At 33.9% G+C, this 12,945-nt stretch overlaps 1 protein-coding gene across 1 annotated transcript in view; it reads left to right on the top strand.

The window, feature by feature from the left end:
* LOC120631078 (reversion-inducing cysteine-rich protein with Kazal motifs) overlaps positions 1–12,945 on the top strand; it is a 76,566-nt gene that overhangs the window by 51,327 nt on the left and 12,294 nt on the right. The window contains exons 4-5 of the mRNA XM_039900501.1: positions 10,310–10,393; positions 11,623–11,659. Coding sequence (XP_039756435.1) covers positions 10,310–10,393; positions 11,623–11,659 — 121 coding nt within the window. The remainder of the gene's footprint in view (positions 1–10,309; positions 10,394–11,622; positions 11,660–12,945) is intronic.

Here is a 12,945-nt window from a genome sequence, read left to right as displayed (position 1 = left end):
TATAGCTAAAGTGGAAATATAAACAAAAAAATAAAACAAATTATTGAGACATTCGAATGTATGCCTCATTATTGCGTCGCAGAAATATATATACTGTGCCTACGTGCTCAAGTCCCGGATGTTATAACGTTAAACGGAATAAAGTTTAAACTAAATTCCGACAACATTTCTATGAAAATACCATCGATGAAAAATGTTTATGTAAGCGAATTAAGTAATTTGGAAATCTTCGTTTCGACTCCAATTTAAATGTTCTAGGACTAGATTAGCTCGAAACTAATCTAGTAAGTCGGACGTAAAATTGGACGCAGTTGAGCAGAAAAGACTTAACCTGCTCAAAGTTCTCCTTTCGTTTTGGTTTTTTCGACTTTTTTAGTGTAATAATTATTTTAAAAAATAGGAAAAAAAATTGTTTTATCGTATATATGCACAAGATTTATGTAGCTATCTTTTATAAAAAAATTTAAGAAGGCAAAATTATTAACGAAAAACGTTTTTTTGTAATTCATGAATTATTTTTAAGTTTTGAAAATTTAGCATACTATAAAATAGTAAATATAAGATCCCCCCGTTTTTTGTGACACCGGATTTATGCTGAGAAATCCTTGCCAGCACATAAATCCTTTCCAATAATTTCTAATAGGTACTCTAGTGTTGGGTTACCTCGTGTTACTTAGTTGTATACCGAAATGAGCCGATTACTCAATTGCCGAGCAATAGAGTAAGACGTATACAAAATTAGTGACACAACCCTTTCTAGTTAGGTAAATAAAATACAAAAAAACTAACTTTTTCATAGTTGGCAAATCTAGGGACCACCTCCCGTCACTTCATACACCGAAACACGCCTTATTCTGTCACATTGACAAATGTGTTTCGCGGATTGAATAATAAGTGCCGCTTTTGAAATGTCCGCGACGTGAAATAAAAATACTTTATGCCGTAGTATCTATAATAGTCTCTACACTATCACAAACAACTATTCTAGCTATTCTTTTAATGTGTGATTTGCTACGTATTAATAATACATTAATTCTACCTTTTGATTTGACATTTTTATTGCGTGATATATTACTTGAAGCGCCTTTGTGATTCTTATTACGTTTATTTACGCTGTAAATATTATTAAGGTCATAATACTCTACTTTTACGTCTCTGGTTAAGGATGAGTTATAATTAGAAAATAATAGAAAACCAGGGGCCCACTTTTCAAGTCGTAAAAAATTCGAGAGAGAAAGAGTACTAGCTGCAATCACTCCTGCTATCGATGCAGCCTAATTCCTAACCTAATCTAAGCGTGCTTATCGCGGAGATGCCTATGCACGCTTGATTTGACGCTTGAAAGCTGAGGACGGCAGTACGTTAGGAAAAAGGGCATCTTTTACTGTATGTATTAGTAACAAAGTTTAGTTTAATTGTGCGGCAGGCTGATTCTGTGTCTAAGTTGAGACCAAAGCTAGCTTTTATCTAGACACTGTGGGAAGTTGCCACCAAATAGCCTGTTAAATTTTGAAACCTAAGTTTATTATTTATTAAAAGTTAACCCAACTGAGTTCATTTCAACGCGGTTGCCAGATACATTAACGTAATGTATAATAATGGTTTGGGCATTATTTAATGGCAACTTTCAAACAGTGGCTAGCTTTTCGTGTCAACTGAGATACTGAATAGCCCTGCTGATCCTTTCAAAACTTCGCAGTTCGATGGTAAAACTAAATGATCTTGTATTAGTTCTTTTGTTTAAAAACATCTTTATAACTTCTTTGATGTTTGAGAAGGTAAATATTATTATTACTTAAGCAATAATAATTTTATGATACAACTGATCTAATTCTTGTTAATGTGTTGCGAAAATCAGTATTCTAGACACAGGCGTGTGAACAGAAAGAAACCATATGTCCCACTCCGCTCCATCCATGTGCTCGTATCATAAAAACTGGTGATTCATCTAAAGTCTAATGTTCCTTGTTCTATTCGATCACTAAATTAGCATGTCTATTATACACTAAAACTGACAATCTGAAGCTTACACTTATTTATTGAACTCTATCAGCATTCAGTATATTTTATATTTGTTATTAAAGTGTTTTTACCAACAATTAGAAGATATTGCAAATGTTTAAAGGCCGGTTCGGAGCTATCGGCATTTTTAATTTCTATCCTCAGTCGATTTGATAGTTTCAACTATCAAATTAGCCTAGACTTAAACTAATTTAAATTTTGATTGAGATTTTAAATCGTTATTCTGTTAGGTTTTTCTCGTTGAAGATCCTCCTGTCCCTCACTAAGATCCCTACGATTACAGGAAGACCAAGAAATTAATTAAAAAAAAAAACCAAATATGTTTTCATTGTTTTGTAGCTTTCGCTTATTATTTTTCACGAACACCATCATCCTTATCAAGCCATTACCGGCCCACTACAGGGGACAGGGCTCCACTCAGAATTAGGAGGGTGTCAGCCGTAGTTACTCGGTACTCGGTATTACGTTATCGGTAAACTTCACGGAACTTTGTAAATGGAGAAACTCTCGGGCATGCAGGTTTCCTCACGATGTTTTCCTTCAAAGCTAGTGATATTTTAAATTCCTTAAATTAAAAACGCACATAACACTGAAAAGTTCGAGATGCGTGCCGGGGATCGAACTATGGCAACCAGAAAAGGCTATCAATGCTTATCCATAACTGATCATCATATACTCTGCATTTGAATCTCACCTTGTAACGATCGGTATTGGCCGTCAATTGTACAATTGTGAAGCATTGTTTTATTATAAGTACCTAAAACCTAACCTATACGTTGATTAATCTTATCTTATCTTATCTTAATATATATATAAATCTCCTGTCACGATGTTTGTCCGCGATGGACTACTAAACTACTTAACCGATTTTAAATTAAATTGACACACCGTGAGCAGTCTGGTCCAACTTAAGAGATAGGATAGCTTAGATCTTTAATTATAGTCGCAATTTTATTTTATTGCAAATTATTTGTCTATAATTAATTGACAGTCACATGTTATATATATACTACTATACACATTTAAGGCTTAGCGATACTGAATACTTTAAAAACAATATCAAACGCAGACGAAGTCGCGGGCAACAGCTAGTATTATATATAGGTATTTTTTGGTGGAATAAAGGATGCTTTCTTTCTATTATTTTTCTTGATTAGACGCGGAATGGCGTGATAGCCTTCCTATTCTTGTTACTTTCAATATGTAAATACGAGTAGTTCTTAAATAAAAAAGTCGCGGGCGTTCTTTTTATGATTAAATTTATTTCACGTAAAGACTATTTTATATGTTAAATGACTGTCGCAATTTTGCAATGGCGCTGAATAAATGATTGTCAGTGGTGTGGGCTGATTTGGGCTTGTTTAACGACACCTGATTTGTATACAATGATCATTGTTCGAAGTGTAAGGGCCCCTCCTTACGTTCCAATTGTGTTGATCTAGAAATAAGTTTAGTGATATGATTTAAATACAGATAATTTGGTCAGGTGGTGTGCTTTATTAAATAATAGTTCATAAGTTAAAACATATCGTATCGTAGGTTACTTAACTACCCGAAGTCAGTGACAAAACTTACTTTGTTGAAATAGATCTATAGAAGACAATTTATGTTTCGACCACGTCTTAATATCAAATTAGATCGTTATCTTTTAAGAAACACATAACTTTCTTTGTGCATGGATATTTGGTAGATGTGTTCCGCTCGGAAGCCGATTAAGTCTGTCACTCTATCTACTGTACATAAACTATGCTAAATGTCAGCGTCAAGTTCAATATCTCTAAGACGTATATGAACGACACACTTAAGATATGATAATTACAATAAATTGCAACAAAAGCGGTTAGGTTATTTTTGTTAGTGTATATTCTGAGTTTACGATTGGGCTAAAATAAAAAAAAAATCGCCATCTAGCCCCAAAGTAAGCATAGCTTGTGTTATGGGTACTAAGATTGCTGATGGATATCTTTACGAATATAATACACGTAAATACTTATAATATACTGATACACACCCAGACACTGAAAAACATTCATGTTCATCACACAAACATTTTCCAGTTGTGGGAATCGAACCCGCGGCCTTGGACTCAGAAAGCAGGGTCGTTGCCCACTGCGCCACTCGGCCGTCTAATATGATAATTACAATAAATTGCAACAAAAGCGGGTAGGTTATTTTTGTTAGTGTATATTCCGAGTTAACGATTGGGCTAAAATAAAAAAAAATATATTGATATATGATGCAATGACAAAACTAACTTTAAAAATGTCATAGTTTCGATTTAACATAATTATTATTCTGTCTCTTGATAATCCACAGCGAATTCATGCCTCTTAAATATTATACGATATGAGACGTTAAAAGGCTGATGAAAATATCCGCGCGACTTCGTCCGCAATAAGTCATCTTCAATAATAATTAGTTGTATGTTAATAATAATAAATAGTTGTATGTTGTCGCGGACTGTTTTATAGAACGTTAAAGAAACAACAATTGCGATAATTCCGATATACTTACTACATATTTCCGTCGTTTTGCGAAACGTTTACATCCAGTAGTGTTCACGTAATGCCCGGACAGACAGACAGACAGACAGACAGACAGACAGACAGACAGTCAAACAGACAGACAGACAGGCAGCCAGACGGACAAAAATTAAATAAAAATCTATTTTGGACTCATTATCGATTATAAAGCATCCCCCGGTCAAAATTTACAATATATTAAATGTACAGAAATCTTCCAGTTACAGTTTTATTATAAGAATAGATAGAGAAAAATTCAATGTTGGAGTACTCAAAGGATTTAGTGATAGAAATTTTGTCACTGAAGGTTCCTTATACTTAGTCGTAAAAATATGTCAAACCAAAGCTGTTTCATGAAATTGGAATGTCTGTAAAGGTCGTAAGCTATTCATACAGTTTAATAACCGCGTGGCGTCGATTCAGCCTATTAGAGAAGCTATATTTATGTGATGATCCGAACTTAATATTGCATGTCTTATTTTAATGCATGCACGCATGCATACCTATTCGAAGCACTTGGCATGTTTTAAACATTAACGCATGTCTATATTGGGCAATTTGTATGAGGTGTATATTTTATTTATCTTGGCTACGGGTTTCCTGTATGAATAGAAATAGAGGTATAGGTTAATTAAAATATTAGTTACTTGCGGCCATGGATTCTTCCGCATCATGTTTAGATAAAGATTTTACCTATTAATTAAATAAATAAGTATTTACGGCACTCATACCTACATTTAAAAGAGGATATGGTTTGATTTTTCTACAATACCTCCGTTCTAAGCAATTCCACAAATCAATAATTTCCCTGGAACCTTAATCTGAGATAAAGAAGACATTCTTAAAAATTTGCGAATGAATAAATGAAATTGACGTTGGTAATTATAAAGATATGTACTAGTAGGTATTTAAAGTTTTTAAAGTTACGTTAAACAGTCATCGCTGAAAATTTACTAACAGTATTGTGTACCTACTGAGATCTCTACATCAGTCGACAACCAAAATCATCATAATGTTGCTATTAAAGCCCGAAATCAAAAATGTATCTAATTAACAATCTTCATATTGCAGTAGTGCTATCCTTTTCCTACTCTTCCCAGTTTAGTCGTCTAAATTAAGAAAAGAAGTCTAAATTAAATCTGCCTATAGAAGATTTTTGATTAGATTAATTATGAATGTAACTAGTAGTAAAGCTCGGAGTGTTTCAAACCCGCCCTGATCTCCAAAGAGCTCAGAACAAACTAAGAAGAAGAAGAAGAAACACTTCATTGCACTTAGGTATAACATACAGCTTCGAATTCGAAACTCACTTCACTTCGCAAGTGCGTGCCAGGTGTTTAGATCTCAAGGTTTAGGTGTTAGATCTCAAGGTTATGTGAGATCGCTTTGGAAGTGATCTTTTTCACTTGAGTGAGCTTCGATATCGAGCTGGCATTATTAAGAATAGCCTTGCAGGAAAATAAACAGTAACACAACAAGAGTAACAGTAGGTATAAAGTAAACAATGTAGACATGCAAAGGCGGCCTTATTGCTGCAAGCAATCTCTTACAGGCAACCTTTATAGAAAGCACTTAACTTAGCCGGGTTTTTTATTTTTTATTGTTTATAATCAACCTAATATAAAATCTTCACAATGCAGATTGAATTAAGTAGTGCATTCTTTTTCATACCTGCACCTAGATAAGAATATCACTTATAAATTCAATGTTCATTGTGAAGATTTTGATGATCGTCTTCTTTAGAATGCAACTATAATACAAAATGTAACATAAAATAATGCACCTACCCAGGCATTTCTTGACGACGCAAAGACGCTGTGTCGTGAAAGATTTCGTCGCCATTAATCAAGTATGTAGGCCGCTCCCAGATAACCTTATTAACACAAGATAGCGATAAAAACAACAAGCTTACGAGTACTTCACCGTTAGCGTCGCTGGTGTTATTTAATGCCCTGACTCATTTCAAGAGGATACGTTTAATGTGCATTAAATAATGACTAGCAATTACGTATGTAGCGCACGTGGTTCTTAGATTTATTTGACAAAGTAGGAATTAAATGATACGAGTTTACTTGAAAAAGGCATCTTATGCCCGTTTTGACTAATGACGGGTTAGGCTATGCATAAGTAAGTAACGCCTTATCAAATATGATTCCTAGGCATACATTTACCTTTCACCAATCGATTTTCACATGGTAACTCATATAACCTAACTTGTCTAAGGTTCTTGCCACAACGTATGGTATTTTTTGTTTGTATTGTCACATTTTTCATTTTTCTGAGTTGTTAAAAGAGCTGAATTTACATTTTTTCATCTGTCAAGTTTCAGTTTAGGATTTCCCTAAACTTTACGATCCGCCGAATCGGTGTCCCAACTTTACACGGCGCCCAAATGCGATAGACATCACATAAAGAGTTTATTAAACGTTTTTTTTCTTTAGGAAACACCTAAATCACTATGCAACTGATTAAGGTGATTCCTAGGCTTAGTGAAAAGGGGCATTAGATTCATAGGGTTAAGAGGCAGCACAGAATATATGAAGTAATAAGTAGTTTTTACTCAACTACAATTAATATCGTTTATTTTAAGATGACCTAATAATTTTGTTTTCATTGATGTTTTTTGATTTTAAAATATGTCTGTTCATCTTATTGTACCCTTAAATCATCATGTCTATTAACGTCCTACTGCTGCACGAGTCTCCTCTCTTATAGGAGGGATTTAGAGATCACCACGCTGTTCAAATGCGTGTTGGTTTGTTTTTAAAGATTATTATCACAACACGTAAGAAGTGACCAGGAAGAACGTTTAACGTGTTCTTCGAGGCACGGAGGTGGATACCACAAACTTCAGGCTAATATTTATTGACATTTTTGAACAGAAACATCCAATAGTTAATCATTCTTGGCCCGATCAGTAGTTGAACAATCAAAGAAATCAATCAAATCAAATCAAATTAATCAAAGAAAAAGAACACTATGAAATCTTTTATTTTGAGATTGAATGCAACTTTAGGTTTACGAGTTTTTACGAGCACCTTATTTGGGTCCCCAGATTTACAGTATCATCATACTAAAATTATTAAAAGTTATCAACTTGCAATCATTTGGTAACAAAGAAAGAATAGCCTATAACAAAATTTATAAGTTGTTTAAAAATTTCAGCCTCATTTTAGCCTCCTGGCATGTAATCAGATATTTTAAAAGGGACAGTCGGTAGACGCTCGTCAATTAATTTCATTACCCCTAATGCCACTAATAAAGAGCAGTGAACATGTGTTTATTTCGATCCACGCTCTCATCGAGTTAGTTTTATTACATCTCTGAAGTCTGGTTAGGTGATTTATTAGTTGTGGCCTATTTGTACGGTATTTGATGTTGATTATGATTGTTTCATAAGAGAGCCATGTGGGAATCGTTACTGGTGCGAATTAGGTTACAATTTTATCATTATCTCAACATTATTCGACGCATCTTGCCAACTGCCTTGTTGGTCTACTTGTGTTCTACGAATCATAAGGTACTAGGTTGGATTCACGACTCGTGCCCATAATTTAATGCTGACGTGCCTATTAGATCTTTTATGTCAGTAAGTACCTCAGCATTGGTAAATACCACGCTGCTTCAATACAGGTCTTAGCTATAAATCTCTCTTTTCTTTAAGAGCCTTCTTTGAATTAAGTGACTCAATTTCAGAGGTAAATAAATGAGTTTAGATTTTAGAGCAGATTTAGATTTTGTTAATTTCTAGGTGATATTAAAAAAGTTGAAAAAAGTCTTTTACATAATATTTTATTGTTAATGACGTATGGTGAATAGTTTTAGAAGGCATTACACATTTACGCATTTTTTTCTTCGCTGCACACTGCGTAGCATAAAATATGTAAGACATAGTTTAAAATTTTGATAATAATATATACTCGTTTCCAGTGGCGTGCATAGCCCTTGGACCCAGGGTATGCACAAGGTGTTCAACACAAACATAAAGTAAAATTAAAATTTAGATTTTAGATAGGTATGTCGGTTTATAATCAAATTACTTTACGAAAGTTATATTTTTGATTGATTTAATACTATCGTCTATCTACTGCTAATTGAATAAAAGTACATACCCTGATTTACGTCACAAAATTATGACACACCATTCGGCAGCATTTTCTAAGCACACTGATGATGATAATATTTTTCCAACATATCATGTTTTTAGCGTTTTTATGAAAATTATTAAGATCACAATATCCTTTATCATTCCACACTTTACGTATATTGGACAATAAAACAAAAGGAAAGCAAATTAATCGATTGGTGTGTACAAAGCCGCTTAGCCAAGAATAGTTTTCGTAATATTTATTATTAAATATACGTGTTACTTTATCACCTTTTTTTGGGATATTTGTAACATTGGTACACTCCTTCCTTTGCGAATGATTTCTAATTTTACGATATAAGTAGGGATAGAAATTAAAGTTTTCTCTAAGTACTTTTTCCAGGCACACTGAACCCAAACAAAGACCGCACGAATATGCTTTCATTATAAAATGAATGAATAAACTATAAATTAACCTTAACACATTAAACTATCACTACTCAAACTTTTATAAGTTACTGAATTTATGCACTTGAACCGTTTATTTATCACCAACGCCATACAGCATTGTTCGAAGGTAAACAATAATGACGATCGAATATGCTAATGATAATATTGCAATCGAAATTAGTCAAAATATGTCTTTAATTTTTTGTAAGTATGGGTACGAACGCTATTTTATTTTGATATGTAAACAATAAATAGAAACCATATTTATTGTTAACTCTCTCACTCTCCAATGATTCTTGGAAAACCTAAATTATTCATTTTTCAGAATTGAGACAGCGTTTGGTTTCATAGATTATTTTCAAAACGAAAGACTAATTCGATAATATTAGATCCTTAATTTTCTTAAAAGACACTAAAAGGTATTTACATTTGTGAATAATGTTTTTAATTCTAAAAAAAGAATAATGACCTTTAACAACAATAACAAACCAAGCAAATCATTTTATTCATAGAAAAAATGAAACACGTAATTGATTATCCACTTCCGTAAGCAGTGCTTATAGACAGCCACACTTAGAGAATTTATGAATGAAACTGTTCACACAAGACCGATGCTAATCTTGTAAGTACAAGCGCACGATTATAACATTACACGACACACACTACTAACTTGCACGCACACATCTAGCAGAACGATTCTTTCTTTGGGCGTGCTTATTTTATTTGATATTTCTATGCAACAGTAGAGGGCGTCATATGTCGAGTGATTCATAATAATTGATTTACCCTGCAATAGATAACATGAGATTTTTACGTGTTTTAAAAGGTAAATGTTTAGCATTTACGGTTAAAAATTAAAATACGAAGTAGAAGATTTTATTTTGTACGCTATGCGCCTCGCGCGCGCTGGTTGCGCTGTCGCCTGTCTAGCGACAATTGACCTAGAAGTTTGGCCGCTCATTACTAGATGGCGCTTTCATATATTTTTTACTTAATGTTTTTTTTAATTACAAAACTTTAATGGTCCTATCTGAAGGCTCTTTATGACCCTGAGGGTAGGGTATGCACTGCTTATTTGCATATATGCAATGCACGCCACTGCTCGTTTCCAACCCACTTCGGTTTCCTTTTCTCCAAAAATTTAGTCGTCGCGTCTTTTTAAAGTTGCAATTTGGTGTACTAATTATCTACTTAATGAAAATAATTTTCATTGTTCACATTGTTTTAGATGTCCCTCGTGGAGATAGCTTCGGACTCTGCAATGCGGGAGGAGCGAATACAAAATATTTATAAGTTTTGCATACCAAACTTGGTAAGTGACACTTTTTCTTTATTATTTCCTACTTCTTGGGATGCCTCTCCGACTAGCGAAGGTTATAATAAGTACTTATTAGCCTGTTTATTCTGGCAATTCCTGTCCTCTATTGTATGTTGCGTTGCCAAGAAGTTTTTTGCGACCAACGCCACTACTTTCAGCAAAATTTCCCAACATAATATTAGTAATAGTAGTAGTACTAGTAAGAACTCATGTCTCTCTAAGCATGAATACTCCAGGCATGCCACTATTCCAGCCATAAAGTTGACTAAAAGTTTGCGTTTTTTGTTTGACATGTCGCAGAACTTCGTCATTGGAAGTTTGTTCCAATGGTTTAGTCCAGATAGGCATCATAAATCTGAATGCCCTCATCTCAAAAACTGCTTTAAGTTTCCTAAGGTCTTCTTTAATAGCCAACGCCTCACACCCGTTAAGCTGTATGGGCCAATGTAGCAATGGCTGGGGTTTTAAGTATTGGGTTGCAGATGAGATATCATTAATTTTGCTAAAGTTAGCGGTTTAATTATTTTAAAGAGGAGAATGTCTATAATTATTAATATTAAGCTCTTATTATTAAGTATTGACATGTAAAAGTTGACGACGATTTGACGGCCGATTGGCGCAGTGGGCAGCGACCCTGCTTTCTGAGCCAAGACCGTGGGTTCGATTCCCACAACTGGACAATGTTTGTGTGATGAACATGAATGTTTTTCAGTGTCTGGGTGTTTATCTATATATTATAAGTATTTATGTGTATTATTCATATAATTATTCATCAGTCATCTTAGTACCCATAACACAAGCTATGCTTACTTTGGGGCTAGATGGCGATGTGTGTATCGTCGTAGAATATTTATTTATATTTATTATTTATTTAAAAGCTGAATAAGGTTCAAATTGGCTTCTGGCATTTATCAATATCATCTATATTTCACCGCTTCACAATTTCCAATATTAGAAGTCCCGGATCTTCAGTTCTCTTTTCGAGTAAGACGATATTCATTCATTCATTTACAAATGGTGGCATTAATACTAAAATCTTCCTTTGCCATCGTCAATAAACCGCCTATCGTCATTGTATTGTAATTGGGGAGGTTTTGTGATCGTCTTCGGTTACGGTCGTATCGAATTACATACAAATAATAGATAGAGAAATCACTTAACAAAGACGCGCCGAAATAAATCTTTGTTTTCGACTAATAATGCGTATATCTTTATCTTTCCAGATAGAGTTCTGGATTTGTATGAATCAAACTATTCAAGGTAAGTCGTGAGTGTGCTTACTTGTTATTTATTAATTTGGGTTATTCGACTTTCAGATGTTATTTTTGGTGGTGACTTTAAGATAACTGGAGGGGGCTGGCTGAAAACCAGTGCTGTGCTTTTTTGTATGCAGCTATACTAAGCCAGCTCCTTTGTGTCATATTTTTTATTTTAAACAAATTTATGACACAAATGTTACATTTTACACATATGTGTGACACGCCTTAAACGTTTTTATTTTATAAAATGACCTATGCACGTCCCAAAAGAATCTGATAGACTCTATAGATTGTAACAATATCGGAAAGTTTATCATAAAAATAGTTTATACCGGATGTTTGGTGCATCGTGTGCCAAATCGAATCTGATGATTGGAGGGGTCTTTGGCTATCTCTTCAGCCCTCGTAAAAAAATCTTGCTCAAACGGTTTTTTTTATACTGATTTTAAATTGTTTTTTTAAAAATTGTAAAAATTCTACATTTAAATTTTAATAAAAAATAAAGTTGTTAAGTATTAATTAATTTTCTTTTTAATCTTTAATTTGTAACGTTTTACGCTTCTTTTGAAACTAGAATTACACGCCAGCAACATCTAGTTTTTGTTTTACAGCCCCGCAAAGTTTTTTTTACGTAAAAAAATAAGCTTGAACGTCAACTTTCGGTTTTAATAAAAAAAAAACTAAAAGTGATCATGTTCTTCCAATTTTTTTAAAACATCTCTGGACTGTCCCCTTTCTAATGGTGTGCAATATGCCATGAAAAGTAATTAGTAACATCACTAATTTTCAAATTTTCTAAACTTAGTCACAATTTTCTAATATTCAACAGATGAAAGAAAAACAAGTTTTTGCGTAAATAAAACTCACAAGCAGGTAAAATTTTTAAATTTCGTAGGTTTTACTTGAAATAAAAATAATACATTGCATTTGAAACATTTATTTCATAATTTTTACAAATTCTGCTCAAATTGTTCACCCCTGTTTCGAATGCAGGCCCGACATCTTTGACGTATTGTTACAGTTGTAGTCCGAAGCCGTATTTCGTTCTTAATTGTACCGAAGGCCGCTTCTATGCGTTGTATTAGTACCTCCCTCGTTGGGACTTCTGTGGCGTATACTAGCTCTTTGGCACGTCCCCAGACATAAAAATCTAACGGAGTTAAGTCTGGGGAACGTGGAGGCCATGCAATAGGCCCATCGCGCCCAATCCACGAATTGGGGAACACATTATCGAGGTATTCCCTCACAGTTAAACGCCAATGCGCGGGACAGCCGTCATTTTGAAAT

Source organism: Pararge aegeria, chromosome 17 (assembly GCF_905163445.1).
Source record: "Pararge aegeria chromosome 17, ilParAegt1.1, whole genome shotgun sequence".
Lineage (NCBI taxonomy): Eukaryota > Metazoa > Arthropoda > Insecta > Lepidoptera > Nymphalidae > Pararge > Pararge aegeria.
This window is presented reverse-complemented; position numbering and strand designations above follow the sequence as displayed.